The sequence below is a fragment of the Misgurnus anguillicaudatus genome, chromosome 22, assembly GCF_027580225.2.
Source record: "Misgurnus anguillicaudatus chromosome 22, ASM2758022v2, whole genome shotgun sequence".
Classification (NCBI taxonomy): Eukaryota; Metazoa; Chordata; class Actinopteri; order Cypriniformes; family Cobitidae; genus Misgurnus; species Misgurnus anguillicaudatus.
Genome location: NC_073358.2, coordinates 3,335,880 through 3,360,691, shown reverse-complemented (window position 1 = coordinate 3,360,691; position 24,812 = coordinate 3,335,880). Strand labels below are relative to the sequence as shown.

General features: G+C 33.8%; 2 protein-coding genes across 4 annotated transcripts; both read left to right on the top strand.

Moving 5' to 3' along the window:
• Positions 1-1,982: 1,982 nt before the first annotated feature.
• Positions 1,983-17,367, top strand: pou2f3 (POU class 2 homeobox 3). 3 transcript variants are annotated; one of them, XM_073860742.1, is made up of 14 exons: positions 1,983-2,045; positions 3,650-3,750; positions 4,144-4,203; positions 5,600-5,631; positions 6,042-6,140; positions 7,622-7,727; positions 7,819-7,907; positions 8,268-8,441; positions 10,971-11,112; positions 11,199-11,332; positions 11,711-11,875; positions 14,133-14,175; positions 14,298-14,412; positions 16,472-17,367. In XM_073860742.1, the coding sequence occupies exons 3-14, from the start codon at positions 4,152-4,154 to the stop codon at positions 16,509-16,511; spliced, it is 1,191 nt and encodes a 396-aa protein (XP_073716843.1). In that variant the 5' UTR covers positions 1,983-2,045; positions 3,650-3,750; positions 4,144-4,151; the 3' UTR covers positions 16,512-17,367. The 3 variants fall into 3 exon arrangements, with proteins under 3 accessions (XP_073716843.1, XP_073716842.1, XP_073716844.1); XM_073860741.1 differs by lacking the exon at positions 1,983-2,045 and having other exon boundaries at positions 3,414-3,750; XM_073860743.1 differs by lacking the exons at positions 1,983-2,045; positions 3,650-3,750 and having other exon boundaries at positions 3,993-4,203.
• A 4,485-nt stretch (positions 17,368-21,852) lies between these two features.
• upk2 (uroplakin 2) lies at positions 21,853-23,963 on the top strand. Its single transcript, XM_055200397.2, has 5 exons — positions 21,853-22,010; positions 22,171-22,320; positions 22,412-22,502; positions 22,612-22,670; positions 23,659-23,963. Exons 1-5 carry the CDS (start codon positions 21,959-21,961, stop codon positions 23,793-23,795), a joined length of 489 nt encoding a protein of 162 aa, XP_055056372.2. The 5' UTR covers positions 21,853-21,958; the 3' UTR covers positions 23,796-23,963.
• The last annotated feature ends 849 nt before the right edge of the window (positions 23,964-24,812 follow it).

The following is a 24,812-nucleotide window of genomic DNA, read 5'->3' as shown; positions in this document are numbered from 1 at the left end:
AGGGTTAATGATAAAAGAGACGCTCTTGTTTGCCAGATACTCGCATAATCTCGTGCGTAATCAGAGTTTAAGGGAGTGTCTTGCGTGGATTTTGTGAATTTGAATAAACGGTTTTGACGTTTGTGCAGCAGGCACTTATTTTGGCAAAACACGTGATGCACATAGTTCACATGACGCAACAAACACATATTTTGAAAACACAAGCAACACACATGACACTACGAACACATATTTTGAATTTGCGCCCCTCGGAAGAGCAGTCACCAGCCGCCACTGATTTGTTCTCTTTTTATAACCTCTTGAATATGGGTAGGTTTTTCTCAAAAATACCAGATTTTGAGCAAAAAGGTGAAATAATTGCATTTTTGTAAAATAATTTTCAGATTCAGAACGATTATCAAAACATACACAGAGTTTAAAATGTTGTTAAATTAGTTTTTGCTTTAGTTTTTTATAAATTGGCCATCTTGTGGATAATAGCGGAATTACAGATTACCGTAAAAACTCGTCAGGAAAGCGTCATTGGCAGGGAAATGGTGTCCCCTAATTGACGAGATAACTCGTCAATGGCATGGGAAAGAGTTAAGAAAGCAAATGGATTAAACACATAAAGATTTGTTACTTTGGATACAAATTGGATAAGGATATTATCATCAATAAGCAACTTAACATTTTGTCTTAACAGGGAACTAACTTAGAAGTCTAACATTACCCAACAGGTTTTGTGATTAACAGAAAGTATTTTAATATGAATGAAAGGATGTGTATTTGTTATGGGTCTTATCTTTTATACTTTTGGCCACCACCACAGTGGTTCCCTAGGGCAGAACATGGTGTTGTTAAGTGGTTGAGTCATAGCAGGTTTAGTTCTGCCTAGGGCAGCATTGATTCTCTTTAGTTTTTACAATGTTGACTTTGACGTGAAATATTAGAATATTTAGCTTATAGCTTTCCATAGCATCCCTTATGTTAAGGATTTAATCTGTATTAAGTATTCAGATCCTAATTGTACTATAAGCTTAAATGTATAAAGCGGTAACTTCACATTTTTATTACACGGTTCTTTTATTTCCTTCGTTTCCTAACTATACACCAAGATCCATGTTGTGATTCTGAACATTTTTATTAAATATAGCCATGCAATACTTTTGAACCTCTTAAAACCTACAGCAAAGTTAAGGCTTTGATTGTTTACAATTTACAATATCATACACATTTTCTGAAAATGAGCAGCTAAATGTCAGCTAAAACACCATCTCTGAACCTATTGTGATGTCTGTTTATTCGTTCATCTCATTCTTAACTAGGTTGCTTTCTATAGCCATGACTAATCTAATTTACATTTCAGTTGCAATTGTTTCGGTTTGTAATGCACAATATGGGAGCATGGGCTCCTCCGGGATTTTCTGATGATCCTGCTATAGTATTCATTTCATTGTTAAAGTTAAATTTGAGGCACTTTTACATAATATTTGTATTAGTAGTGATAATACATTATCTTATTTGACTGTATCACTGCCGTATCATTTGTATCATTTTTAAATTTCTTTATTATTTGTGTATTTTTGTACAAATTAGATTTTTCTCTTAGCATGTTAAAAGATTAAAACGAGTGAGAGGTTAAAGTGTTTCTATGTGAAGTTAATATTTTACATGTTATGATATAAATTCTCAGGGAAGGTAAAATGAAACAAGCTTATTTTACTGTCAGTATTTTTCAACACATGTTATTTATAAAATAAAGTCATCCTCACACACAATTGTTTGTAAATGTTTTTGTGTGTGTGTGTTTGTTTTAAACCATTACTGTCTGCATACAAACCACAAGTATAAGATATTGCCCTCTGGTGTACGTTTTGTGTAATATGGCATGGCATAAAGAAAGGTAGCTATTAGGTGTGTTCGACTACATGCGATCAAAGTACCGCGAGAACAAATGAAAAGCACAGATTTTGAATAACTCTCGCGATACTTTGATGTCATGCGTTGATCGGTCTGCGCAGCACCGCATGAAGTCGACCATTTGAAACATGGTTCAACATTCGGTAACGTAATATGGATTATTTAAAACACTACAATAAAGTTGTATTTGTTAACGTTAGTAAATACATTAGCTAACATGAATTAGCAATGACCGATGTAGTTTTTTTTAGCATTTATTCATCTTCGTTAATGCCTACATGTTAGTTCATTAGTTAACATTAACTTCTGATTTTAAAATGTATTGAAATGATTAAATTAACATCAAGATTAATAGATTAAATGTTAATGAAGTATTGTTTACTGTTTACCTCATTGTTAGTGATTATTTAATATAATCAGAAACGAACCCCATGCACGCGCTAACCCGTGACAACTTAGTACGATTCAGTTGTAGTCACAAAGCTGTCCACACTGTAATGCGTAGTGAAGTTTTGCTTAATGCAATATTAAAGAAATGGTGATTTCTAAGTTCGACATCCACGTGCCACGAAATCTTCTTAAAGCGGGAAAAGCAGTGAGGACCTCACGTGGCACGAATCGATCATAACCAACTGGAACACAAAATTAAGTACATTAAAGGGATAGTTCACACAAAAATTACAATTCTGTCATCATTTACTAACTCTCATGTTGTTACAAACCTGTATAAATGTATTTGTTCTGATAAACACAAAGGAAGATATTTTGAGTAATGTTCATGAGCCCCATTCACTTCCCTTGTATTCTTTTTTCCTATCATGGAAGTGAATGGTGCTCACGAATGGTATGGTTACAAACATACCTCAAAATATCTTCCTTCGTGTTCATCAGAACAAAAGAAATGTATACAGGGTTGTAAAAAGTATATAACAACAGAATTTTAATTTACACATATTTTTTATACTATATAATTTAACTGTGAAAGATGTAAACCAATATGACAAACCAACATGCAATGTTAGAATGTCAACTGTTCATTGGATTCATTTTATTTATTTATTATTAAAAAATGTAATCGATTGACAGCACAAGTTTTAACATTATCAAACAGCTGTTTTTTACTTGAATGTATACATCTAGAATTCATAAACCAGTAGATGATGTTCATGGACATCCTTGCTGTTTATCTATCCGATAACATTTGCAAAATCCCACAGAACATTACCTCGGTTAATTTGTCAACACATCTGTTGTGCAATGAACTGTAACCATTGCAGTGCCAAAATAACACCCCTGTTTCAAGAAGTGACTTAAAAAATGACTTTTTAAAACATCGTGGCACTTTGGAAAAACATATGTAAAATGACTTAAGCCTCTTTCTTTTCATAATGGATGATAACCGTAATGCCACCATTTACATACGCATGGTGCAGTATATCTGAACGAAGTGAGTTAACCATGTTGAATCAAATACTACGCACACTAAAGTTTGCCAGTGCACACACACGTGAACACACACACAGAGAGAGGCAGTGTGGCACGCATGCACTTATTCTCAAGCTTTTCGAAGTTTGCCATCTGCCTATTGTTGTTTTATGCAAAAAGTCAGAGTCTGGATAGGACGCACCAAGGGCCTTATGCAAATGATATGTCTATCGGATGGTGTGGGATACTGAAGAGGTAACTACTCCTCTACTAACCCACTTTGCTAAATGTATCTAAGTATCTGTGTACCTTTGCGAGACAGGGTTTTTTGAGTCAATTTCTCCCTGAAGACTTTTGGAAACCATTGGAGAACGAGGGATACAACTCTGAAAGCGTACCATCGGACGTTTACCTGTCATCAAGGTGAGTGCACTTTAAAAAGTTCATCTTGACTAAAATACTACTTGGCTTTCCAGATCCCTGTTTGTTTCTCAAGCAGTGACCGTTTTGTGGAATCATATTGTTTTGCATCGTACAGTACCTGTACACGGCACTCTATATTGACAGATTTAAATGTTTTTGACTAGAAGAGATTAGGGTGGAGAGACAGAGCGATTGTGGTGAATGGTGAATGGGGATACCCTTGGTCTTATGAATATTACAACGAGCCCTTTACATAAAGGAGACTATTTGAGTGTCGAACGCATTAGAATAAACCTCAAGATCATTTTACTGGCTGGGCCATGCCATGAATTGCACCAGTGTCTGCATAAAGTTGTGATCCTGTAGGAAAATCAGCTGTATTTATCATTACAGATATTAAGATGAGCACTGAGGCTGGTGAACACACAGATTCTCAGCACGATCAAGCTGATAAGGCGCCTTTTCGCTCACTTTTTCAACAAATATTAAGTGCCATGTAAATGTATATATACATGCAGAATAAATCAAAAAATAAGATTTAGCCAATCTAAAATGTTTTGTGCTATACATATGTTTTATCTTTAAATATATTACTGGTTTTAGATTCAAATCTGAGTTTATTTAAACTTTTTAACTACATTGTATGACGTCTTATTATTCTGCTTTATTTGAAATGAGGATCAAGAACTGCCACTGGGTTTTTAAAACGGTTAGTTTGTGGTTACGACCAAAACTCTTTGTGCTAACTGGTCATGCTCTCAGGCAGATCCTCAAAAATATTATTTCCCTTATATTGGCCTTCGAATTAATTGATTGATTTATTCACGTTGTTATGTACTTTAAAAGAGGAATTTTCCTAAATACAAAAAAGCGACCTCTCTGTTTATGTCTATTACGCAGCTGAGAGTCTAAGTGTGAGATGCGTGCCGTTTGATGGACGTGAAGTCTACCAGGATGTATGTGGCGGTTTGTTTGCAATGAAGCGCTCGTAGCCTCAGGCGATACTGAATCATGATCGAGTTACAATGGGTTAGGAAAGGAACAGTCTCGCTGAAATGAGGAACATGACCAAAATGAGGATTCGGAGAGAGTATTGTCACTGAACAATAAATATAAATTTCATTTGTGTTCCATCGCCTCTTTGGTGTGAGGTGTTTGGGTATGGATTAGGATCCGATGTCACGTTAGGTCACGTAATTACTCCAAATATTTGGATAGCACTAAAAGTGTTGCTTGTGTTTACCAGCAATATTAATATTTGGATATGGCATTAGGCACATACCAAAAAAGTAACAATTTTTTGTTACGTAACAAATAAGTTGTTAACAAAGTAACATTTTTTTGTAACAATAATAAATAACGCTACTCGCTTTACGAATTTGACCATGACATTTTTTTGGTGTCGAATTAAAATCCGTAAAATAGATTTGATAAAAATATATAATTTTCTTGTGTGAGAGAGACAGAGAGTTAGAGATGCACCTGGAGGTCTGTAGGTATTCAAATGTGAAGGCCTCTAAAGGTTGCCATGGAAACCGGGTCATTTGCATGATCTGATGATTTCCATACTGGAAGTTTGGCTCAGGAGAAGGATAGATTTCCATATTGTGGGGTGAGTGAATGCTGTTCTAACCACGGCCTCATAGAGCTAAATTTGAATTTCAAATTAAGTGAGATTACCTGCCATTGACGACCTTTGAACCCCCAACTCACCGCCTTTACTTTGTGTAATGGAGCGTGGGGTTTGTTATAATCGGCCTAAACATTTTATAAAGCATTTTTTTTGTGCTGTTGATCAACATCGGATCATTCAGTACAGTACTGACTGTGTTTTTTATTTTGTTAGATATTGAACAAAATGGGATCGACTTTACCCGACAAGTAAGTACAAGCATTGTTTTATCATATACATAATCGTCACTTGGTGGAGGGGTTTCATCTCATAACAAAACCTTTCTAGTGAATAATTGATTTGTTCTTCACATCAGCCTGTCATGTAATATAGTTTTAAGGACAGCCAGCGAAAAGTTTCATATACAGGAACTAGCTTGGGGTTTATGAGCACATTTGCATACCGTGTTGCCTGAGGCAAGGGAAGGAATGTTTGTTAAAGGCCCTCTCTTGCAGAACAAGTCAAGCAGCCTTACTGGTCTCTGAGTACACACAAAAAGCACATGTATAAACACATAAAGAGTACACGCACCGTACACGCACCACCGCAGGACCAAAACACAAAAGTACACAAGTTCCTTTATTAAAATTAGCTAACAAAATCTTTTTGTTCTTTGCAGATAAAGACGGAGAACCTGAACGATTCGCCTCACTCTGGATCGTCACACAAAACATGTCATCTGACTCAGGGATCACCAGTGCCTGGTGGGCTTACTGGGGTATGGTAAACATAAAACAGACTTATCTTAGTTCAGGTGAATAGGCAAGAACATGGTCATAATTTACCTTAAACGTAAATAAATTATATGCTGAAGCTTAACTCTTTCCATGCCATTGACGGATTATCTCGTTTTTTTAAAAAAAATTCAGATAATTTACTCACCACCATCTCATACAAAATGTTGATGTCTTTCTTTGTTCAGTCGAGAAGAAATTATGTTTTTTGAGGAAAACATTTCAGGATTTTTCTCATTTTAGGGGACTTTAATGGACCCCAACACATAACAGTTTTAAAGCAGTTTAAAATCGCAGTTTCAAAGGACTCTAAACGATCCCAAACAAGGCATAAGGGTCTTATCTAGAAAAATAAAAAATATGCACCTTTAAACCACAACTTCTCATCTATCTCCGGTCCTGTGACGGGCCAGCGTGACCTCACGTAATTGCGTAAGGTCACGTGTTACATATGTGAAACGCACATTTGCGAACCATTTTAACAATAATCTGACACAAAGACATTAATTATTATCGTTCGACATACAACAACGTCTGAACGGTCCTCTTTCTCCACACTTGTAAACTCTGGGGCATAGTTTCGATACATCTTCCGTGACCTCTTGACGTGATGACGGATTATGTGAGGTCGCGCTGGCGCGTCACAGGACAGGAGGAAGACGAAAAGTTGTGGTTTAAAAGTGCATATTTCGTGACAAAAATAACAATCGTTTCGCTAGATAAGACCCTTATGCTTCGTTTGAGATCGTTTAGAGTCCTTTGAAACTGTGATTTTGAACTGCATTAAAACTGTTAAGTGTCCATTAAAGTGCATTAAAATGAGCAAAATCCTATAATGTTTTCCTCAAAAAACATAATTTCTTCAAGACTGAACAAAAAAAGACATCAACATTTTGGATGACATGGGGATGAGTAAATTATCTGGATTTTTTTTAAAGAAAATTGACTAATCCTTTAAGAGAAAACATTTATCTGCCAATGACGCTTTCCTGATGAGTTTTTACGGTAATCTGTAATTCCGCTATTATCCACTAGATGGCTAACTTACCCAATATATAAAAAACTGAAGTAAAACATTTTAAATTTCGTGTATAATTTCATAATCTGTTCTCTAACAAAATTCCTTTACCAAAATGCAATTATCTCAGCCTTTTGCTCAAAATGGTGTATTTTTGAAGAAACCTACCCATATTTAAGAGGTTTTAAAAAGACAAAAAATAGAGATTTTCCCTGTTTTGTTTGTTTTACAGCAGAAGGTCTGTTCTTTTATTTGATATATATTTAATGTTTATATATTTATAGAAGAAAAATTTTCCTGGAAGGCATTTTGTGAAAATCACGGCACAAGAAATGAATGTTTGTTGAATGCAAACTGGGCATGTGCTTGCACGGTTCACCTCATTAAAGCTTACAAAAAGTTGGCAATAAGAAAGATAAGGTCTGAAAAGGGTCTTTTATTTTTTAGGAGCTACCCTCCCTGCACCCTCTGCCCCAGCTCGTCCTGATGTCTGGATCTCACCTTTCATCTCCTTCATCATTTCTTCTTTCTCAGGCCCAATCTGGACACCAAGGTTAGTGGATGTCTCTGTCTTTTATCACTACACCTTACAATGTTCGCTCTCTGTTTGAACTATACACTATACATCTCTGTGTTTTTAACAGCACTGCTACAGCCCAACCTGCTTTCCTTGCCATCACAGTCACAGACGGGACTCTTACCGCATCAGCCTGGTCTCGCTCTCACCCCTCAGGTACAACCAAAGCCTAATGTGGGAAATGGTATCAAAGTGTACCTGTTTTACACTATTAGTCAGTTTGGATGCACCTCAATTTATAAAAAATCAGCTATTTTCTCAATATATACAGCATTATTTTTTGGTTCGTTTACCAAGCCTTTTGTTTTAAAGATCATAAGAAACATAAATTCAGTAAAGTCCACCATGGGACTTATTTTGGTTGTTATATTTATTTTAATGGTACTGTACGTTTTTTGTAAAAACCCAGGGAAAGAAAAATAAACGAATGTGTCAACTAAGTTGACACACAAAGAAAACAATGAATGAATTTTCTTCTTGTTACTTAGATTCTGATATTATCTCATTTTCCACAAGGCAATGGGCAGGACGGGTCTGGGTGGCTCTTCTATGGACGGACACCTAGACATGTCTCACTTACAGGTGCCTAAACACGTGGGATCACCTCAAGATGAACCCAATGACCTGGAGGAACTTGAGCAGTTTGCTAAAGCTTTTAAGCAGAGGCGCATCAAACTAGGATTTACTCAGGTAAGGCTTTGTTTTCTAAAGGGATAGTTCAACCAAAAACATAAACTTGATAATTATTTATTCACCCATATGTCTTTCTTTGTTTTTGAGAACCCAAAATGTTTGGTTTTTTAAATGTTGTTTTGGGTTTCTGGTTACTATGGGAGTGAATGGTGACCACTTCACACTGTAAAAAAAAATCCGTAGAAATTGCAGCTGGGTTGCCGGTAACTTACCGTAGATTTAAATTTATGTTATTTACTGGCAATATTTTGTAAAAAGTGAAAGTTGTATCTACTTAAACAAATAACTTCAAGTGGTTACACTTAAAAAATTAAAGCTTTTTAACTTTCTGGTTACTATGGGAGTGAATGGTGACCACTTCACACTGTAAAAAAAATCCGTAGAAATTGCAGCTGGGTTGCCGGTAACTTACCGTAGATTTAAATTTATGTTATTTACTGGCAACATTTTGTAAAAAGTGAAAGTTGTATCTACTTAAACAAATTACTTCAAGTGGTTACACTTAAAAAATTAAAGCTTTTTAACTTTCTGGTTACTATGGGAGTGAATGGTGACCACTTCACACTGTAAAAAAAAATCCGTATAAATTGCAGCTGGGTTGCCAGTAACTTACCGTAGATTTAAATTTATGTTATTTACTGGCAACATTTTGTAAAAAGTGAAAGTTGTATCTACTTAAACAAATTACTTCAAGTGGTTACACTTAAAAAATTAAAGCTTTTTAACTTTCTGGTTACTATGGGAGTGAATCGTGACCACTTCACACTGTAAAAAAAATCAGTAGAAATTGCAGCTGGGTTGCCAGTAACTCACCGCAGATTTAAATTTATGTTATTTACTGGCAACATTTTGTAAAAAGTGAAAGTTGTATCTACTTAAACAAATTACTTCAAGTGGTTACACTTAAAAAATTAAAGCTTTTTAACTTAGATTTTATTTAAAGTATGTAAGTTGGAAAAAAATGATTTTTTAAGATGTTACCAATTGAAGTAATTTTAACGTTTTATCCAACTTTCACTTTTTACATAGTGTATTTATCATTTGTTACATTTATTTAACCCCTTTTCTTTCTTTAAATTTCCGTAAGGATCCTATACCTTTTCTATGACATCTTTTCATCCATTTTCTCATGAATTAGTCTTTTATAAACAAATAGAATTCAAATCTGAATTAAGGAAGCAGAAAGGGAATTATAATTGTAATTTAAGAAGGTGGAATTTCATAAAAAAAATTCATGTGTGAAATTCAAGATGCATTTTTAAATAATCACTTTTACATAAACATGGTATCATGTACTCAATATACTATACCATACGAAAGTTTAGAGTCAATTATTCTGTATCTTTCTAAATTTTCTAATTTACATTTAGGCATTTATCAGATGTTTTTATTCAAAGCGACTTCGAGCAAGAAAATACTTTCATTTTAACATTTTAGAATATCAGTTAACTCATCAAAACTATAGAAAAACACAAATGTAACACTAAAAATTAAAAATTCCCAAATTAACCAAACCATATCTCGCGAGAATTCGTAAATTTTTCACAAGTTGGCTAATTCGTATTATTTCATTCGACCACATTCGTACGTTTTGTACGATTTGCCTTGACCCCTGTCAAGGGTTAGGGGTTTGGTTTCGTTGTTGTTTTTTTCATGAGAATTGTACGTTTTTGCACAATTAACTTCATATGAATTTATACAAATTAGCCAACTTGTAAAATATGTACGAATTCTCGTGAGATCAGGCTGCCAAAAGTGTGTATTTTGGCATCTTTAAACTAGTCACCCACATAATTGGCAAAAACGTACGCTTGGCATTTTTTTGAGATGTCATGCTGAAATAATTTTTAAACAATATTGACCATCTATTCAGGGCAATTACAAATATCATCCATTTTAAAACAAAATGTTTGCTTTGTAAGTAAATAAATGTATATGTTTATTTTAATATGTTTTTTCTCCACATAAAAGCATTTGAAATTAGTTAAGATGTTTTTGGATTATGAAAAACATTTCAGCCAAGTGACCCTTAACTTATGAATGGTATGACTAGAGTATGGCTAGCTGAATATTTTATATAGTCTATATACATTCTAATTTGATCTGTCAGTTTTATTTTTTTATTTTTTATATATATATTTTCCATTGTCCATGAAGAAATATATACTATATATATAATATATATAATATATACACTGTAAAAAGTGATAAGATGGAAAAAAAACTTTGATAAAAAATGTGATAAAATATTAATGTTTTCGTAACTTACATTTTCAACTTATAGTATTTTTCACTTTTTTTTCTTTTTTTGTGTTACCAATTAAAGTATTTTTTTAAGTTGATCCAACTTTTCATTTTTTACCGTGTATTATGTTCTGTATTGCACAATTATAATTACCGTATTTTCATAAAAGTCCTGAAAGTTTCTGAGTTATTTTAATTCAATTAATTCAATTTCCAAGAATTTAGCCAAGCCCTTATTTGGATCTCGTCCAATGTTTAACCTAGTCTGTGTTGCTGTTTTAGGGTGACGTGGGCCTGGCAATGGGAAAGCTATATGGAAATGACTTCAGTCAGACTACCATCTCACGCTTTGAGGCTCTCAATCTTAGCTTCAAAAACATGTGCAAGCTCAAGCCGTTGCTGGAGAAATGGCTGAGCGATGCAGGTATGTGCTTTAAAATGTACAGTTTATAGACAGAACTGTTTTGATCTTCTTTGGTTATAAATCTCACTGTACATCTCTTTCATAAGAAAACTCCCCATCTGACTCCATGAGCAGCCCCACCACCTTACCTCCACTTATGGAAGGATACGGGAGAAAGAGGAAAAAGAGAACAAGCATTGAAACCAACATCAAGCTCACACTAGAGAAACGCTTTTTAGATGTGAGTTGATACTTTTTTTTATCACAGATACTTCGATTTCTATTCATGAAGATAGCTGAGCAGAGTTTTCTTTTTTTGTATTTTATTGGTGGGACATAAAGAAATGCTCATCCCTTTATTTAAAAATCATCTGAAGGATGACTTGTTATTGTAAGTCAAGTTCAGGAGTGGTTTTAGAAGACATTCTAGAGAACATTTCTTTGGTAGAAAAATTTGAATATTCCCATGATGTCATTTAAAGTTTCTTTTTATGGAAGAGAAAGCCTTTAAGAGGAAACGTAATGGGCATATTTGCTACATTGGGCAGCTAGTGGTTTGCCTATGGTGCCCTTCGCAGGCTGTGACCTATGTGCACTTTTTTATCACTTTCTATCACAGAACCCAAAACCAAACTCTGAAGAGATCACACTGATCTCAGAGCAGTTAGCCATGGAGAAGGAAGTGGTGCGAGTGTGGTTCTGTAACCGGCGCCAGAAAGAGAAGAGAATATACTGCCCAGTATCATCCTCACCTATAAAGTCTCATGCCTACAACCCTCGTCTGGTGAGAAATTTAAGAAATCTGTGATTTTACAGTACACTCTCAGAAAAAAGGTACAATAAGGTACAAAATCTGTCATTGGGGTGGTACCTTTTCAAAAAGCACACTTTTGTACCTAAAATGTGCATAGTGGTACACCTCAAAGGTACACATCTGTACCAAAATGGCACTATTGGGACCTGTCGCTGTGAAAACTATGCACATTTCTTTCTGGGAGTGTAACTCTGTCTGAGTTTACTCTTTATTTCACGGATCCTGCAACTTATTTCACAATTTCTACCCTTTAATTTCCCACTGGATTGTTTTAATTGAACATGATTTATAGTGCATAAAATCTATGTGGCTTTACTTTTGAAATTACCTTAATAAAGATTATCAAGTTGTTTTTATTAATAACCTCAGAATCAGCATGGATAGAGCCATATAGGCAGATTTTGTTTTGAACACTTGAAAAGTCTTTGAGGTCTACCACAGTTTGTTTAGAAAAGAGGTGGGCAAATGCAAAGCAGTTTATAATTATATTAAATGGTAAGGATTTTGGTCCAGAATGATTAATTTGATGCAATACCATCAACGTCCATAGATGTCGCTAGCGCTAAAAAAAATTAGACTGTAAAATGAGCGCGCCAGAGTGGCGACAAAATAGAAAAATAAACCCGTGTTTAAAACAGAATGGACAGCAAAATACATTACCAACAATAACTATTGCCTTTTGAAATACCAAAAACGGCTTTCCTCTGTTTTTAACACATTTTTTCATGGTGATATGTAATAAATATCTAGCAATGCACTTGAAATTGAAGCTTGCTTTAACTAGAATAATCATAGTAATTTTTTTATTTATTGTAACCACAAATTTACTATGGTCTCAATGTATTTTACTTGTAGTAGAACTGTGGTAATACAAATAGCAATAAATCTGCTAGAAAATGTTACTACACTAATAACACATGGTTAATCTTTCTGTAAAAATGGCAGGGCTGGGAAACGATTAATCGCGACTAATCATTTGCAGAATAAAAGTTTTTGCTTATATCATATATGTGTGTAATGTCACATATAAATACACACAGATGCAAGTAGATATTTAAGAAATATTTACATTTTTATATTGAAATATAATTAATATTTTTAGTAATGCACCGATGTATCGGCCACCGATAATTATCGGACGATTGTTGATGAATTTTAAACCATCAGCATATCGGCAAAAGCACGAGAAAGGTACCGATTGTTTATTAATTATCGGCAAAAGCACGAGAAAAATACTGATTGCTTATTAATTAACCGCATAAAGGCAATGAGTTGCATGTCTGTTGTTCAATTAAAATGATTTAATGTTCTGGTGTGCACTATACTTAAGCCGACAGAAATCCTTTGTTGAGCTGGCTCAAATGTCTTGGATAATAAAAGAAACAGACTGCACTTTAGTGGGGGAAAAGAAGTCCAACTTTTTTTTGAAGTAGCAATATTTATACTGTTTACAGCAATAGCACTGGCATTATTTATGTTTATTAAAGAAATCCATTATATGTAAAAAAAAAAAATGAGTTAATGTTGTTTATAAAAGAAATGCTGAATAGCAAAAACCACCTTTGAAGGTTGTCATGTTGTCTTATTTTATTTGTTTTAGCTTAATTTGTGCCTCTCTTATTATGTTGGTCAGTTGTAGGTTAATTAGATCTAATCCATGTTCTGTAAAAATAATTTGATGCAGAAATAAACTAGCTGTATAGTATTGTATACAAGTGTTTTAATATCGATATCGGCATCGGTATCGGCCAGAAGTTGTCTGTTTAAATCAGTATCGGCCCAAAAAAATCCTATATTTTATATAATTACGAATACTTAATATATAAATAGTTTTTTTTTCTTAAAATTATACATGCATGTGTGTGTATTTATTTATATATACATAATTATTATACACAGTACACATATATATAACAACAAAAACTTGTAAACAAAAACTTTTATTCTGCATACAATTAGTCGTGATTAATCGTTTCCCAGCCCTACTCACAATCTTATGATGCTAAATATATTACTCAGACTTTAGTACTATGATGTTTTCTTCAGTACTAACACAATACATTTGAAATAACATATTTTTATATCTATTTAATTATAATTACACAGACATGTTACCATGTTTATATCTTTCTTATCATCATCTGTGATTTAAAAGGTTTGAGGTGTTTGTTTGTTTTTCTTTGTAAAGATTAATCCACCACTTAATTTGGTTAATTTCCCTTTTCAGCCTTCAACTTCCCGATCATTCAGTCCACTTGCTTCTGGAGGTGGTAAGTATTTAGCTGGTGGGATGGGTAGATAAACCACACCGTTGCTTATTTAGGGAAATTATTTTATGGCATTGTAATAACTGTGATTACTAAAATTATAAGTAAATATATTTGTTTTTCAGTGTCATCAAGCTCCTCCCCCAGCAGCCCCAGTCGAGGCTCCTCCCCCAGCACTCTCTCCACCACATCCAGTCCGCTGACATCACAAGGGGTCAACCAGACGTTCAACTCTGCAGGGTAAAACACTGTCCAATACCTTTACATCCTTTTATTCATACACTGTAAAATACACACACCCTAAGATCATACAGAGTTAAGTGCATACTAAGTTTGGAAACCTTTTGCAATATTTATGCCAAAAAGATATTTACGGTACTTTGCAAAAGTCTTAGGCCACCATCACCAGCTTTGTTGTTTTAGCAAAGTTTTAATGCATATTCATATTTATTTTTCACTCTTTTTTGAGATACAAACAGAAAATACAGGAAATATGTACACAAAATTAAAAACAAAACAATTTTCAGAAGTAAATGTCTTCGTCAGGCATCAGTCAGTATTTAGTGTGATCTCTCTTGGCACGAAACACATCTTCAGCTTTTTTAAGGAGACTAAAGTTCTGAAGTCATTAGATTAGAATTAGAAATTAGGATTTAATTTCATTTAGGTTTAAGAGATCCTGTAGTTTCCTGCTATTGCTCAAGTGGAAGAAGAGTTTACCCTAAATACTTGACACTTCAGCTTATACTTTTATACAGTTTTTAATACTATATACATGTTTCATGTATTTTCTATTTGTATTCTAATAAAGAGACTGAGAAATAATTATATATGATCACTATACAATTGCAAAAACAACAAATCTAATGGTAGCATGGTGGCCTAAGACTTTTGCACAGTACTATATGTAGTAGTTGTATATATGTAGTTTTCCTTCTACAGAAAATTATCATTTACACAGATTGTACTGTTTAAAATCAGCCATATGACAAAAAATATATACATATTTAAATATATTTCAAAAAATGGCCAAAAATATATGCAATGAAATATATTTTAAAATATGTTTACAAAAATGTATTTTTCACTAATATATTTGGAAATATATTTTAAAGGATTTATAATATTGTCAAAATTAAATATATTTTCAACTACAAAAATATTCTTATAATTTTATAGAATTTTATACAAACATTTATATTTTGGCCAGACAAAATATATTTTTTGTCGTATGGGTTGAAAAATTAGAAATTAATGTGTTGCACCTGAAATACATTTTGAAATATGTGTTCATATATTTCAGGTTAGAACTAAATACTTTCAAATTTTAAAAATATATTTACGCTTTAATTTCTACAAAATATATTTAGAATATATTTTTAAACATATTTTTAGCCAAAGATTTATATATATTTTTGCTGTATACTTTTCCTACTGTATTTTCCATCTATTGTTTGTCTTAAGTGTAAAAACTGGATCTCAGCATCATATAGCAACTGCACGAAAGTGGCGAAATGTACAAGATGCTGAAATATATAAAGAATTTAAAGTTACTCAAAGATTAGATGCTTTTTCGTTAGGGATTTTTGCAGCCGACACTGATTTGTTGTCTTTGTGATGGGCCGATACCAATGCCGATCACAGATTCTTCAAGCTGATATTTGAGCTCTTTGATACCGAGCCCCTAAGGTGACATTGGAGTAAAAAAAATCGAAAGTTTAGTTTCATGTGCACGCACGAAAGTTTCACGTGCACGCGATAGTTTTACGTGCGCACGCGAAACTAAACTTTATTAAATTTTTTCTCCATGTCCCCTTTGGGGCTCCATACTTTGATGACTGTAACTGTTAACATTTTTTCTAGATAAAATAATAACACAGATGTTGCCTTTGTTATAGTACTTGCCGTAATTAGGAATATTATTGTTTTAATGGAGAATCAAATAAATAAGCACAACAAATATTTCTTCTGCAGAGAGAAATTTAATATGCCTTTAAAAAGGCTTATATCTGTTAAAAGTAATGAAAATAAAACACTTCACAGTCTTTACTGTACGAATTAATTAAACACGCATTCATATAAAGTACAACAGTTCCTCAGTCAAGAGCAAAGAGAGATGAATTATGTTACTGTCGCTTTAAGATGAGAGAGATGGCTCTGTACATGTGCACTGATGACAGATGTGTGTGCGCAGCAAACAATATTTCTGTATCTTTTATAAAACACACACCCTTCTTGTTTGTATTTAGTTTGAGTAGATTTTGAAAGGTTGCATATGAACGATTTCTCTCTTTTTTAGATCCTGGTATCGCTGGAACCCTACATCATACCACCACTGAGAAACAGCTTACATTCATCCTGAGGCAACAACCACTCGCTTCAGAACTTACCAAACCAGAGAGTTCTCTGTGAAAGAAATTTGGAAACGTTTACAACGTGCACTGGTAGCAAAACGCAGAGAACCGTGGTTCAGTTTCTCAAGGTCTAAAGGGCTTGTGAATAGAGCTTCATTGCTTACTGCTAAAGCAAAATGCACTAATATGCAATGGCACGTTGTTTAGATATGCACGAAGAATATAACACATTTGTTTTGCATTTTTAGCAGTAGGAACATTGCTGCAGAACCTAAACCCTATTTCACTTTCTGCGCAAGATCTGCGTACAGATTTTGTCGGAGACGAAGGTTCAAATCTGGCCGACAACGATCGTGTCAAGCGACACGCAGCCATAAACGTCCTTTTAAAGGCCATTGATATTTGTGTACATTGTTTACATTTTGCTTTATTAGAAACCTTATTTTCAATCACGTGTAATGCGATAACTTTACAATGAAGGTGTACATTAACAATTTTAGACGCTAGCATGCAGCAATCTTCTTGACAGTCCTGGTTAAGGTCAAGGCTGCTTCTGATGTGTGCAGTCATTTTAGGCAACACTTGTTTGGTAAATACGACAATACAGTTTACAGTTCTTAATATATTTTACGCATGCACCTAGTTTTGTGTTTCTTACTACTGGCATTTCACACTATTTTTATGTTACATTGTCCAAAGCATTTGAAGTTTTTTAGTTTGATGTTTTTTGCTCTTCTGTATGATTACAATATATCGTTTTGGTTGGTTTTTCTTTGCTTTTTTATGTGAATAACACTGTTGTATATTTTACTGTTTGACTATTATTAAAATTGAGCACTAATGCTAGTCGCTTTTTCTTACTGTTTGACCATAATGCTTTACAGCCATGATTAGGTAAAATACAGACAAAGGAGACTTTGGGTTTAAATGAATCTATGCTGGGTTGTTACAAACCATGGTTGGGTTTGTTTAAAGCTTACCCAACCATAGGTTGAAACAATCAACAGTTGCATTTGTAGAGCGTATATTTGTGGTTAAAAAAATAGTATGTTTACAATTGTGACCCTGTCTGTGAAATCTGAGATATCAAGCATCACAATTTGATTTAAGCCATTACATTTCACATTGATTTTAATCTTTGACATGACCTTACTCAGTCAGTATATTAAAGATATCAAAGAAATATTTTTACAGAATATTCTTTATATTATGTAGGATGGTTTTTATTTTTCACAAGCAGCCAGGGTCACATTTATATATAAGCTAACGGTATCATTTAAAAAACATTATGCACTTTGAAACCTGCACCAACATGTATCATATGGATTCCTTTTTTGATGATGGATGAGCTTCAAAAAATAAAAAATAAAAAAAAATAAATGCCATTACAAAGGTAGAAATAGTCAAGAAAATAGTTAATATAATAAAAAGAAAGTCATACCCTGTAAAAAGTTAAACCTAACCTAAAAGTGAAAGTTGAATCTACTTCAGTTAAATTACTTCATTTGGTAACAATTAAAATATTTAAGTTTTATCAATATTACCCGTGAGCTTGACACCTGAGTTTACTTCAATATTTAAATGTAAATTTCATCTAATTATTACTAACTATATATCATATGAAATGTCTGGAATACATATTTCAATACATTATAAAATAAATTATGTAGGGAGAGTAATTGATTCATTTACAAAAAGAGTGCGCCTCAAAACATCCTATAATAAATTTGTAAAAATGTGGGCATTTCAAAACCTTTTAGCATTAGTAATAATGCAGTGACAGTAATTTATTAATTTGTGATGAGAGTATGCAGCAAACCATTGACACCTAGTGGCCTTTGTTGGTAAAACCACTAAATTTGTGTACTTCAACCAAACTTGAATTACTTTAAACTAAATTTTAAATTGAAATTTGCATTACAGCTAGTTTAGACTTTCTGGCGTGAAATATTTTAATTTTTATACTTTTATGTATACAATATATACTTTATTCTATTATTTTTAAGTAAATGTAAACTGCTATAACAATTTTTTTTAAAGTTATATTTTTTGGTCATTTTGCCAGGGATAAAGGAGAAGACAGGAAAGTACAGGGATGAGAGATGGGTATGGGATTGGCAAATGACCAAGAGCCGGAATCGAACTTGGGTCGCCGAAAGTGCGAAAACACTACATGTCGGAGCGCTGCCCACTACACCATCGGCTTTGACGCTATAACAATTTTTTATGTAATATTTTCACTTCCAGTATCTTCTTTAAAACAAGATTAGGCTTCTAGACCAAAAAAAAAATCTGTTATTTAATTGTTACTGCTTGAAGTAATTTTTACAGGATTCTCACCGGTCCTTGAAATCCTTGAAAGTTTGTGAATCTGGAAAAACAATTTCTAGGCCCTGGAATGTTTTTGATAAATAAACATACATAGATAGAGGTCATTGAAGATGATTTTTCTGGAAAAAATCCATATTATTCCCTGTGTAGTGTAGGATGACTTTAGCGCACAAGCTAAACTGTTAGTTTTGAATGCTTATATCATTGTATGAGAGTTTGATCTATACCAAAACATTTGGACACATGAAACTGCAATAATATAATTACAAGATAACACGATGTAACCTTGCTCTCACTTGAAACGTGTCCCCACATTAACTCCTTAAATTTGAGGGTATTAGACCTGGAAAGTCCTTAAAAGGTCTTTTAAGTTAACCAAGGTCTGGACCATATTTTTAAGTCAATCAAACTTTCACTTTTTACATCGTAGGTTGTCATTAATTTAATTAAATTAGGGGTAATTTAATTTTCGGTGAACTATTCCTTAATTTCTTAACCCTTCACGGATCATAAAACAGGTAATCATGATTTGGGGCTGCTTTGCAATGAGTTTAAAATTGTATCAATACGGTTTACAGAAGAATATCATTGCAGTAGTCTGTGACTTTATGCAAGAAGAAAATGACCTAAAGCTCAGTTGTAAGCATTGATTCGCAATCCTGTGCTGCAGCGCCATCTAATGCACATTTTAAAGATGCACATGGACACGCCCCCTCTGCTCTTGCGTGAGACGTCCAAAATGTGCAGCAGGGGGCGCTCCAGGACTGGATTAAAAATTATTGCAAGCTGAAAGAGAACTTGTTTAGGATCCTGAGGCATGTCGAGGGCTGTCAAGTTAAAACAACCTTGTATTATTAATAAATTGAGGAGGAATGGAACATCAAAAAACCCAAAATGTATTTAGTGTTGTGCCAATCTTTTATAAAATTGTAAGAAGTTACAGAAAAAATTTGGAGTTACTTGTAGGTGTTTAAAAAGAATATACAAGGTAGTTACTACATGGGTGATTCTCACGAAATCATTGAAACACCACGGCACTAATGATTTTAGCTTTAAAATGTGTAATATAGTACCATTAAAAAGCATCAGAATTAACACAATACTGTGTTCTACCTTGCACAATGTGTGATTTCAACATAAGAAATTATCATTGTAGATTTTATCTCATTTTCTGCTGAAATTCTCATTACCGCAATGTGTCTGGCTGTGTTTGAACATGCGTTATGTTGTAATTTAATCAAATTAACACAAAAATATTAAGAAAAAAAATAAATGGATGTTTTGCTAGACTACTTTAGATGACAGAAAAAATATTTACTGAATATTCATGTATAATAATAATGAAGAAAAATTAGGAAAATGATGTGTCCATGCCTGATGTTCTCATCCTCCGCAACACTTTTTGAGAACAGTTTAAGCACACATACAGAATTTTAATAAAGTTTGATTTTGACTGACCAAGCACATGGACCAGTTACTTCAAGATGGCTACCAGGTAAGATCATTTTTTTACAGTTAATTTGAAATATTGTCTTGTCAGAATGCTTACACGACATTTTGATTATCATTACCGCAACAGTTGCTTATTAAATGTTAATTTAATTTTTAGAAGCATAATACTTTGATTTTAAATGCATGTGCAGAATCTCCATATTATGTTCTTTCAGGTTTGTCATGTCATTTTGAAAATATGTCAGTGTTGATGTTTTCTGACTGTTGCGGTAATGAGATTATTTAGGACAAATTTTTTTAATTATGTTACAAAAAGTGTTAAATGATAAGTAAAAGTTTTTAAATTTATGTTCCCATTTACTCCAGACTTTGTTTTTCAATGTCTGGTGGGGAAAAAAGTAAATGTAAGCAATTTTTACATTTTCATGCTTGACATTTTTAAAACCAAGTTTTCATGAGAATCACCCACATAGCCTACAGGTAATCACAGTGTATCCTGAATGTTATGTCTTTAATAAAATTGTGAGAAAAAATAACAGTTTGTGTGATTAATCAGATTCTTTTAACATCATTGTGTGGTTTCCCAGACAGGGATTAGACTAAAATAAATGTAAGAGCTGTCCAAACTATAAACAACTTGCACCGATATATCTTAAAATACATCAGTGCTCTTTGTTTTGCTTAAAAATGCACATATGTAATGCTTTTAGGAAGGCATATTTGTTAAAACTAGTTATATTTCCTAATTAAACTAAGGCCTAGTCCTGGTTTAAACTAATCCCTGTCCGGGAAACCGCCCCATAACTTTTAACATTTGTCATGTACAGTAGTGGCCAAAAGTGATTTCTATATTTGTACAATATTTGCTATTAATGCACCAATGCATCAAAATATGATGGTTATGGACAAAACACTTGACTTCCGAGCATTTTTTGAACTACAATAAAAAAGCATACCTGTATTAGAAAATCTGGCTTTTATTTAAATATATAAAAAACATGTATGGAAAAACCAAAAGGCTTACAGATAATAAAGCATACATTCACTACAACCTTATCTGTTATTAATATTTGTTGTTTTGCTGTCTTCATAAACTTTTTTCAAAGCTGAGCTTCAATTTATACTCCATACAACATTTTACTGAAATGCATCAACATCTGAATAAAGAGCAAAGATGACTATTCTTCAAAGTTTAATATCACTTTTTACCAATACTTTATCTTCTTATATCTAAAAAGTATATTGGTTTAAAATAAAAATATTTGGGCTGTCAAAGATTAAAAAACAACATCATTACTCAAATATATCATCTGGTCAATTTTTAAGGAAAGTGTATGTGTCCTTGATACATGCCACTCACAGACAGTACTTCAAAGATGATTAACAATGTACTTTGTTATACAGTGATGTAAAGACTTAGTCATTGTCCAAGTGTATGTAAGAAACAATTTATTGTGTCAGTTAGATTTTGTATAACAGATCAAGGGTGTATTTTCGGGAAGGGCTAAATGCACCCAGCTAAACCAGTTTGCTGTGCCTACTGATTGGTTCAATCCAGTCTTGCCTGGTTTCAACCACGGGTGTAATTTTCCCATCCCGCAGTTTTCATCCCGAGCATTCTGAGACTGACCTGGACGCTTGTGAACAGTATGCTGGCTGTGCTCTTCATCATGGGGACATTGTGTCCCCTAAACTTTGCAGGTAAAAACTGAGAAACCTCTGGTAAATGAGTGAGGAGTTTGAAGAAAACAATATAAATATTAATAATATATAATGTGTTGTTCCAAACAAAGCCATTCGTGTCAGTAAATGCTACAACACTGCTTTATAAGTCTTGCTGATATTATTATTTATTTGTTAGCGCTGGACATCAGCTTGATGAATCCTCAGTCGGATGGGGTGCTGACTGGCATATTTTCAGATGCTTTTCTACTCCGTCTTCCTGACTGTACTTCTTACGGGAATAAGATGGCTAATCTGCTGTACCAGGAATTCAGTGGCAATCAAAACAGTGTGTATTATTTTCAAATGTCTCTCAAATACACTGATATGGACATAAAAGGCAAACAATTAAGGTATTAAGGATTTAATTTATGCTACAGATACCAAATCTTTTGTGGTTCCAACGTGCAATGACATCCAGTCTAAGCAGGGTTATCTTCTGAACAACCTCAAAACTGGAACCAAATACAGGTGTGTGTACGTTTGCAATGGGGTGAAAAAGAGAGATGGGTGCGGCTTTACAACATATTGTATGTCAGTGTTTACTTTAAGTCTGATCTCGAATGGTTTTCTCTTTCAGCATGTGGTACAATATAAAAAACGACACAAGCTTACCACTGACTGATACAACTACAACTGGTAACAGCCTTAAATATAACTCTTTTTATTTGTATATCTTTATGCATTGATTGAAATCAATGCGTTAAATGAAACTGTGACGCTTTAACCCATAATACCAGGTTTACTTCAGTAATTATTATGTTAATTTTCATCTAATCATGACAAACTATATATCATTAGAAATGTCAATTTTCAAAACCTTTTAGCAATAATAATAATACAGTGAGAGTAATTCATTAATTTGTGACAAGAGTATGCAGCAAACTGTTACACCTAGTGGCCTTTGTTGGTAAAACAACTAAATTTGTGTACTTGAACTAAACTTGAATTACTTAAAACTAAATTTTAACTTGAAATTTGCATCACAGATTTATGGCTTTAATTTTTTAGCATTTCTGGAGTGAAACATCTTAATTTTTATACTTTTATGTAAACAATATATACTTTATTACATAGGTAATTCAAAGTGCTTAAAAATGTAAAAATAAGAGGCACACAATAAAATCAAAATAAAAACAAAGATACATGAGAATTTAAAATAACAATTAAAAGAAAATAAATGTGATTTTTAATTAAAACAGTTTAAAATGTGTTAAAAAGAATAAAACTGGAATAAAAATAACTGAAAAAAGTGCAGTCAGTGTGAAGCAGCACTGTAAATGTTTTTATTTTTATTTTAAGTAAATGTAAACTGCTATAACAATTTTTTTATGTAATATTTTCACATCCAGACACTTGACACAAACTTCATCAAGATCAAGATAAGACCAAAAAAATGCCAAATTTATTTTAATTTAAAGGTGAATATCACCTTTTTACCCCCCCACCCAATTCAAAAAGGCCTGCAGTGGGTAATGGGTTAAATCTCATTCGACTTGGATTTCACAGTCAGAGGGACAAATAACTTTGAAATAGTACATCTACAAACTTTTTGCATATGTGCTGTAGATGTGGGGTTTGTTTTAATATGATATGATTCAGTGATCATGTTTGTCTGTCTTTCCAGTGAGTGATTTTCGTCAAATTAAAGGTGGTCTGCAGGCTCGCAGTGGAGCCATGGTGGTCATCACGGTCATCCTGTCTGTGGCTATGGCGGTGCTCCTGGCTGGTCTTATATTTCTTCTGGCTTTTTCTTTTCGTTAAATCTTTATTCTAAATCCTTATAAATGTAACAAGGTGGGCCTACAACATAACAGGACATTTCAAAATATAGCCTATACATTTTTGCCTAAAAATCATTTCAAATCATTTTAGTGCAGTGCATTTGTGATGGTGTAGTGCATGATAAATAAACCTGAACCTTGAACATGACATTATTTGTTTGTTTTTCTGACCAGTTGTCATACGGGAAAATTGTCACAAGGCTTAAATCTTAGTAAGAATTTCCTGAACAGGGATTAGACTAGTCCTAGACCAACATAAATGTTATGCTGCGTTCACACACCAGCCGCGGTAGAGGGGGCAAAAACGCGCTATTCGCGCATGAAAGCCGCTCTTGAAATTCTAGTCATTCGAGACATTCACGCGGAAATTCGCTTCCTGTAATCACGTCACTACTACAGCAAGGTTCTGATTGGTTAATGCGGCGAGGAAATCCGGCAAAGTTCAGATTTTTCAGCTCACGCATTTCCCGCGGCAACGCTCAATTCAAACGAAACATTCCGTACCGCAGGATGACTAACCGCGTCTTTGTATTGACTTAACATGTAAATCACTCGCGCAATCAATTCGCGACTACCCCGTCTAGTTTGCTGCTTGATTATTGGAGTTTACTCGCTTCATTCGCGCGTGAAACTCTAGTCATTTGGACATTCACATGGATATTTGCGTCATGGGAGGGCCTTCTGCAACTCCGCTCGCTTCCTGTAATCATGTCACTACTAGAGCAAGCTCCTGATTGGTTAACGCAGTGCATTTTTCTGCCAATGTTAAAATGTTTCAACTCGCGCATTTCCCGCGGCAATGCTCAATTCGCGCCATTCGCGCGAACTAGTTGCGCGAATGAGGCGGAATTGCATCTATCGCACTAAACGCCTCATTCACACTGCGAGATCTCCAGACGCGGGTCAACGAGTCTTCACATTGACTTAACATTGAAATCACTCGTGCTTGACGCCTCTACCGCGGCTGGTGTGAACGCAGCATTAGAGCTGTCCAAAC

Coding starts and splice junctions, on each gene's coding strand:
- pou2f3 (XM_073860742.1), top strand. CDS start 4,152: ATGAGCACTGAGGCTGGTGAACACACAGATTCTCAGCACGATCAAGCT. Junction 5,632..6,041: donor GGATCGACTTTACCCGACAA/GTAAGTACAAGC, acceptor TGTTCTTTGCAG/ATAAAGACGGAGAACCTGAA. Junction 7,728..7,818: donor GGCCCAATCTGGACACCAAG/GTTAGTGGATGT, acceptor TGTTTTTAACAG/CACTGCTACAGCCCAACCTG.
- upk2 (XM_055200397.2), top strand. CDS start 21,959: ATGCTGGCTGTGCTCTTCATCATGGGGACATTGTGTCCCCTAAACTTT. Junction 22,321..22,411: donor ATTCAGTGGCAATCAAAACA/GTGTGTATTATT, acceptor TTTATGCTACAG/ATACCAAATCTTTTGTGGTT. Junction 22,671..23,658: donor GACTGATACAACTACAACTG/GTAACAGCCTTA, acceptor CTGTCTTTCCAG/TGAGTGATTTTCGTCAAATT.